Source organism: Takifugu flavidus, unplaced genomic scaffold (genome assembly GCF_003711565.1).
Source record: "Takifugu flavidus isolate HTHZ2018 unplaced genomic scaffold, ASM371156v2 ctg823, whole genome shotgun sequence".
NCBI lineage: Eukaryota > Metazoa > Chordata > Actinopteri > Tetraodontiformes > Tetraodontidae > Takifugu > Takifugu flavidus.
The window spans coordinates 1-7,928 of NW_026622433.1; the positions used below are offsets into that span (position 1 = coordinate 1).

General features: G+C 44.0%; 1 protein-coding gene across 1 annotated transcript; it reads right to left on the reverse strand.

The window, feature by feature from the left end:
* Positions 1-61: 61 nt before the first annotated feature.
* Positions 62-2,463, reverse strand: LOC130521243 (uncharacterized). The gene is made up of 4 exons (XM_057024867.1): positions 2,337-2,463; positions 1,623-1,787; positions 883-1,020; positions 62-758 (listed from the first exon to the last, which is right to left on the reverse strand). Exons 1-4 carry the CDS (start codon positions 2,441-2,443, stop codon positions 263-265), a joined length of 906 nt encoding a protein of 301 aa, XP_056880847.1. The 5' UTR covers positions 2,444-2,463; the 3' UTR covers positions 62-262.
* Between the last annotated feature and the right edge of the window lie 5,465 nt (positions 2,464-7,928).

Consider the following 7,928-nt stretch of genomic DNA (forward strand, 5'->3'; position numbering starts at 1 on the left):
AAAATACATTTGTTTGTTAGGATTACTGTGTTCTCAATATTTCTAGTTCAACATTCTTCCTGTTTTAACCCCGTGCCATTTTGAAACTACTTTTATTCATACATAATTTATTCCTTTCAAATATTTGGGAAGTCCTTAATGGGACTACATGGTGACTAAAGTTGAATCATTGTTCTGAACATCTCTGTTGTCACCTTTCAACAGAGGAAGTGAATCATTATGTTTGTGATTTAAATTTTCTTCAGTCATGTGTTACAAAATATCAATTATAAAAGATAAAAATATCTATTATAAAGAGTATTTCTCCTGCTGCTGCTGGGGCCCTTTGTTGCCGAGGATGGATTATTCTATGATATTGTGGTATGGGCCTTATCAATACTGGCTCTGGATATGGCCAATTCATTTCTGGTGGTCTTTCAATAGGACGACATTTTATTATTGGTCTTACTGGTTCCTGGGAGGTGCTAAAAGTGGCCTGGTATGGCTCAGGTCTCGAATATGGATAATGTCTGACCTGGCCTGCGTTCTGCATCCAACTATCCAACGGTGGTTGGCCTGTGTTGGCTTGGGCTTGGTGCTTTTTTCGCCAACGCCTCTTTTGGTTGCAAGACCATTGTTGTTGTTTGGTTCTGCTTTCTTCGATTCCCTGATGTGGCTGGTCTGCTGTTCCTTGGGCCTGGTCGTTTCCCCATCCCTGTGGCTGTGAACTGCCCCCGCCTATGGGCTCCTCCAGTCTTGGACTTTTTGCCGGCCTTTCACTGAAAAAAGTGACCAGAGATCAATGAAGCAATGTGTCCAGCATGTGAGAGTTAACATGTAGAGTATTTACCTAAAAAGAAATGTTCGCAGCAAAAAAAACTACAGAATAGAAATTGTCCTTACATGTCTCCAGTATCCATGGGTTCGGACATCTTATCCTCTATCCCGACGCTCCTTCGGTTGAGAGTATACCATTGTTGCTGCTGAAAATTATTGCTGAACTCTGAGGTGTCATCGTGCTGTTGATACAATGGATCAGCACTGTGGGGCAAAAAATACATTTGTTTGTTAGGTTTACTGTGTTCTCAATATTTCTAGTTCAACATCCTTCCTGTTTTAACCCCGTGCCATTTTGAAACTACTTTTATTCATACATAATTTATTCCTTTCAAATATTTGGGAAGTCCTTAATGGGACTACATGGTGACTAAAGTTGAATCATTGTTCTGAACATCTCTGTTGTCACCTTTCAACAGAGGAAGTGAATCATTATGTTTGTGATTTTAATTTTCTTCAGTCATGTGTTACAAAATATCAAAAATAAAAGATAAAAATATCTATTATAAAGAGTATTTCTACTGCTGCTGATGGGGCCCATTGTTGCCAAGGACAGACTGTTCTAGGATATTGTGGTATGGGCCTTCTCAATGCTGTCTCTGGATATGGCCAATTAATTTCTTTTGATCTTTTAAAAGGAAGACATTTTCTAATTGGTCTTAGCGGTTCCTGGGAGATGCTAAAAGTGGCCTGATATAGCTCAGGTCTCCCATTTGGATAATGTTTGACCTGGGCTGGTTTTTGCATCCAACTACCCAAAGGTGGTTTGGTGCTTTTTTTGCTAAAACCTCTTTATGTTGTCATACCAGTGTTGTTGTTGGGTTCTTGTGAGTTCGCTGGGCTGCTTTCTCTCAAAGCCCTGATGTGGCTGGTCTGCTGTGCTTTGGGCCTGGTCGCTTCCCCATCCCTGTGGCTGTGAACTGCCCCAGCCTATGGGCTCCTCCTGTCTTTGCTCATTCGTCGGCCTTTCACTGAAAAAAGTGACCAGAGATCCATGAAGCAATGTGTCCGGCATGTGAGAGTTAACATGTAGAGTATTTACTTAAAAAGAAATGTTAGCTGTGAAATAAAACTAGAGAATAGTTTTAGAGCATGATGATTTTAATTTTGTTTGGTAGTGTCTTACAAAATATCAATTATATGAGATCAGGGTGTGTCAAGAAAATAAAATTAAAAAAAAGATTAAATATTTAAGATTTTTTCTGAATAATTCAAATGCATTATTTCATTTTTTCCTGAGACAGTGAAATAGAAGAAAGTTCTATTTTTAATTCTATTCTATTCTAAATCTTTGGACAAATATGAAAATTGATAACGAAATGCGTTTTAAAAATGGGTTCCAGTTGATTCGATTAGGACAATACATATTAATCATCTTAACAGCAAAAAGTGAAGCTAACACTTCTGTAGCATAGCTATTATGCCTAAATATTTTGATGGATTTCCTAATTTTTAAATCTATGCACCTTTCCGCAATGAATATGGCAATATTCATAGTAGCGAGTAGAGAGTAAACTTACGAGTCCTGACAGTTACTTCCTTGAAGAAAAGTGTCAGGTGACTGTGCACCCGGAGGCTCTGGGTTCTCCATAGGCTTTTTATTTTTAGAGAAACAACCGATCCCCATCAAACTCCTTTTCTCTAAAGCTGGCCATGAAAAAAAAAAAGTTATTGTCAGAAAACCAGATTTAAAAACCTCATACAGATTCACATCTTGTTCCAGTCAAAAGCAATAGATCCTTAAACCCAAACAATTAAGAACAATTAATTTTGCAGCCTGTCCATACCTGCCACCTCACATGAACTATTTTACGTTCAAGAAAATGGTAAAAAACAAAACAATTTGAAATCTTTATTTGATTCTCAAAACTTGAAAAAATTGTGGAGTCTTGCATCAAACAGATCAATTACCCACATATTGTGATTTAAATCTGCAGAGTATAATATGAGCTTCCAAAATGTAGTAGGTTGAAAATTAAATTAAAGGTATTTTCTCCAGCTTAACATCAGCTTGGAGTGCCAAAAAGGTCACTCTCCATCCTAAACAAGGTCAAGTGAAATGGCATTGCAAATGTTGATGCGTAAATCCGCCTCAACATCTCCAAATGGGTGCCGCGTAAACGCAGTAACTCCCTTGAGCAAGGCACATATTTCAAAGCATTTGTCAAATCCTGACACGTTTCAATCAGCTCTAAGTTGGAAAGCGTTAACAGCTGATCATTTTGATGTATAAAGATGATCAGCAGATAACACTGAACAGCCACACACAGACACACAGACACATACATTACAAAATTTCACTGAAATCTGTTCATAATATATTGAAAGCATTAAGAGCTGATTGACGAATGTTTCCTTTTCTTAGCAGTTCAATTTAAACTCCATGTTGGCCAGATCAGTTGGTGTATTATGCAGTGATAATAAATAGGAATTCATTAAACGATTACAGAGGTTATAATAATGAGCAAAATAAAGTAAAGATCAATAGAAGGGCTTGTCACACAGTGTACTGTACCTGTCTATCTACTGTTGTTTTGGCTACGGAGTTATATTCAGGTTTAAAACCAATTTTATTCGGTTTAATCTTTTTTATCTAGTTCACTGGCCTCAGATTTATCGAAGTACCAAATAGAAAATGAAATAAAGAGCTACAATTTTTATTAAGTCACGCGGACGGAACGCACCGTTTGGGGACCCGCGTTGCTAATGCTGGCTAACAGCGGTGCCACCTGTTTGAATGCGCTTGTAACAAAGACACGAAGTGAACAACGTTTGGCGGTGTCGTGACGAGACCGAGCTGTCGTTCTCCCACCCCGCGAACGGCCCCACTCAGACGGGAACAGACACTCATCGCCCCGGGCTCTCAGAGTTAGCATTAGCGTTAGCTCCGCCGGTAGCCCGGCCAGCCGTCCAGCTGGGGCTAAGGTGGAGGTGCGTTCACGCCTCGCAACGTAGCAAAAGTGGGAAGTGATGCGGATTCGCTTTTTGAGGGCGCAAAAGGTCGTGTGTTTGAGAAACATTACAGCAAGTGTTGAAAAGTGACCATAACCCCCCAGGCAGGAGTGGGTCATTACCAGGTGTGTGTTTGACAACTCACCAGAGCCCTAGCGTCCATGGCCCCACTCTCTTCTTCATCCAGCTGTGCCAACTGTGCCTACCTTGCTGTAAAGATCCAGGAGCTAGAGCAAAGAATCTCCACCCTATATCAGATCCAGGAAGCTGAGAGATTCATTGACACCATCGTTTTCAAAGAACCCCATCCCGACTCCGCTGATGCATCTGATCCAGACATCACCGCTCCTAACACCACTGTCACCACCACCTCTCCTCCGGCTGTTCATCCACTCATCTCCCCCGATGCCTCCTCTACGAAGCATGCGGCAGGACCCAGGGCTAATCTCAAGCCTCGGGCTAACTCCACTCCATCTCAACAGGAGCAATGGTCCCAGATCGGCGCCCGCACTGGGAAAACAAAGCGTCCATCACAGGCTCCTCTCTTCCACCTCCACCTGGAGAACAAGTTCACCCCTCTTGACCATCATGATTCCCCCCCTCTACCCGCATTGTCCCGGACTTTGTCCATCCGGCTATCTGATGGGACCGGCAGCTTTCCGTCGTCTTCGTCCCGTCTACCCCCTCCCGCCCCTGTGCCCGACCACCCCATCCCGGGGCCCCTCCAGAGGCGCTCCTTGTCATCGACTACACCTGCACCGCAGCTACGTCCCTCCCTTTCCCCCAACACCACCTCCATCCTCGTCCATAGTCTTGTCACCTCACGTTTAGATTACTGCAACTCCCTCCTCGTCGGTCTCCCTCAAAAATCTCTCCACAAGCTACAACTGGTCTACAATTCAGCTGCCCACATCATCACCAGAACCCCATCTTCCCACCACATCTCCCCCATCCTACAACAACTCCACTGGCTTCAAATTCACTTTCCAGATCCAGTACAAAATCCTTCTACTCACCTTCAGAGCCATCCATAAACTCCCCCTCCTTACCTGTCTGACCTCCTCCACATTACCATTTCAACACGCCCCCTCAGATCCTCCTCCTCCCTCAACCTCACTGTGCCCCCTGTCTACCTCAGGTTGGTGCTATTGCAATTGTTATTGAAATCTTAACTGTGAAGCTGACCTATGATTTTAAATTGTAAATAGTTTTTAACTGTTGCATAGATGTACTGTAAAGTGTCCTTGGGTGTCTTGAAAGGCACTTTGAAATAAAATCTATTATTATATGCTGGAAATCCTGCTCCAGATACACACACACGCGAAATCTGTTCATAATATTTTGAGTTCAGAAGGATGCCGGCTGACAAATAAACTTATTTCTGAGGTAATTTAAAATTGTATTACAATAAAGTAATGCCACTTGGGGTGATGTCATCTGCAGTTGTTGTTCCTGTATTGGATGCAGCCTCTTTTATACTTTGAAATGATATTCACATACATGATATGTGAGACACTGGATGAATGAAAACCTTTTACAAGTGAATGATGCAAAAACAAATTCTTCCAGCTGGTCCAAAAACTCGGAGGCACCGTTTCAGATTAACTTCCTTTCCTGTGAAACGTCGTGATATATAAAAACACACCAGATTCAAGATGTTATTGCACGTAATGTGCTTTCTTTTGTTTTTGTGAAGCACACATATGAAATGAGCTATATAAAATGATTTTAATTGAATTGCAACATAATTTCACATGCAAGAAATAATGTGACATTTGTGTTATACTGTGTCACTAATTGAGCTTAAGGGAGCATTTATAATACATTAACGGTGTGTTTCTAGTAATACAGTTGACCTGCTTATTTTCCCCAAAACCCTGTATCAAATTTTTTTTTAAAGTCCTGAGAGATAATTAACAGAGAGATAATAAACATAATTCTCCCCTTCACTACGCGAGCAAAGGTGCTCATCCAGAGACTGTGGGTGAAAGGCAGAAGTTGGGACGACCCAAACCTTCCTCCAGACCTCCTTGAGGCTTGGACAAGTTGGGAACAAGAGCTACCAAGGCTAGCCAAATTATCCCTGCCCAGAGCTTATTTCCCACCAGAGCTATCATGCCAGACCGAGGCCTACAATCTGCATGTCTTTTGCGACGCCTCGGAGCAAGCATATGGATCAGTTGCTTACCTGACCTCTGAGAGCTCAGACCACAAGCATGTGTCCTTTGTGATGGCGAGATCTCGGGTAGCCCCCAAAAGACAGATATCCATGCCCCGTCTTGAGCTATGTGCGGCCTTAGCAGGAGCACAACTGGCAGCCCTGATTCTAAAAGAGCTCACTGTCAGCATCTCAAGCACCTCTCTCTGGACGGTTTCCACCACGGTCCTGAGATCCGAGTCCGGTCGATTCAAGGTTTTTGTCAGCACAAGAGTCTCGGAAATCCAGGAGCTCACCCAAAAGCTCATGAATGGAGATATGTCGAGTCCCCTAGCAACCCAGCTGATGATGTCATACACGGGAAGTCCGTGGCTGAACTTATTCTCCCAAACCAGTGGATAGAGGGTCCAGTTTTTCTCTGCCAGTCTTCCAAACATTGGCCATCAGCTTCAATGAACTTGGAGAAAGAGGGTACTGAAGAACTCAAGCGAAGCACATTCTGTGGCCTCACTCGGACAGCAGAAGTAATTACCACTTCAGAAGCAACTTAGTTCTTGACCTGGGCGGAAGTGGTGAATGCCACGCAACAGTCCATGCTTGGGTCAGTCTTGCAAGACCCAATGGCACCTTCCGCAAGTTATAGAGATGCTGAACTACAAGTCTTGAGAACCTGCCAAGCGGACAGCTTCCCTGATGAGGTCAAGGCTCTTTGGAAGGGGAAACAGGTGTCTTGTAACAGCCGACTAAGCTGTCTCTCACTAAGCTGTCTCTCACCGGAGTGGGACTTGGCAACCGAATTGATTAGAGTTGGAGGCCGCTTCCGACGCATGGAAGAACCACGCCCAGTTGACATTCATCCCATTGTTCTGGAACCTCATCACAAGTGGGTGAAACTCCTTATTAGAGAAATGGACAATCGGCTGTTGCATCCGGGGTCTGATCGAGTGTTTGCAGAGCTCCAACGACAGTACTGGGTGTTTCGAGGACGACAGGCGGTCAAACACATCCAGAGAACCTGCACAGAGTGCCAGAAATGGAGAGGAAAGCCAACCGTACCTTATGGCTGATCTTCCAGCAGCATGCTTGCGACTGTTCAAACTGCCATTCTACTCCACGGGATTCGACTGTTTCGGACCTTATCTAGTGAAGGTTGGACACCGTAACGAAAAGCGCTGGGGCTTGATCTTCAAGTGCCTGACGACGAGGTGTGTGCATCTAGATCTAATAAATAGCCTGGACACAGGCACCTTTCTTTTGGCTCCAAGGAGATTCATCGCTCGCCGAGGAACCCCATCAGAAATTTATTCCGATCAAGGAACCAACTTCAGAGGTGCCGAAAGAGAACTGAAGGAAGCCTTTGCTGACATGGAACCACAGCTCCAGAAGAGTTCAGCTTCACATCAAATTATATTCAGATTCAACCCACTTGCATCCCCACACTTTGGTGGGATCTGGGAGCGGGAGATTCGCTCAGTCAAGAGGGCCTTACAAGTGGTGATTGGGGCCCAGGCAGTGCCTGAAAATGTGCTACTTACCGTTCTGATTGAAGTTGAAGGAATCCTCAATGCCAAACCACTTGGGTACGTGTCCTCTGATGTAGCGGATCCTGATCCAGTGACGCCAAGTATGTTGCTGATGGGGCGGCGGGATGCGTCATTACCCCAGGTGTCCTATGTCCCAGATGCCATCACCAGAAGAAGATGGCGACAAAACCAGATGATTGCAGACCATTTCTGGTCGCGTTTCATCAAAGGATATCTGCCAACCCTGCAAGTACGTCAGAAGTGGCGCATACCTACAAGCAATCTGGAAATAGGAACTGTGGTGATGATTGTGGATCCTCAACTGCAACGAGCCCAATGGCCGGTCGGGAAGATTGTGAATTTAAATGTCAGTGAAGATGGATACATTCGGGCTGCGGAGGTGAAGGTCAACAATCAAACCTATCTATGTCCTGTAGCACGACTGGTTCGACTGCCACCACTACAAGATGACCATCAGC

Excerpts from the sequence above, each read along its gene's own strand:
- LOC130521243 (XM_057024867.1), bottom strand. The coding sequence starts at position 2,443 with ATGGGGATCGGTTGTTTCTCTAAAAATAAAAAGCCTATGGAGAACCCA. Across the intron at positions 1,788-2,336 it reads GGAAGTAACTGTCAGGACTC|TGAAAGGCCGACGAATGAGC; the intron begins GTAAGTTTACTC and ends CACTTTTTTCAG. Across the intron at positions 759-882 it reads CCCATGGATACTGGAGACAT|TGAAAGGCCGGCAAAAAGTC; the intron begins GTAAGGACAATT and ends CACTTTTTTCAG.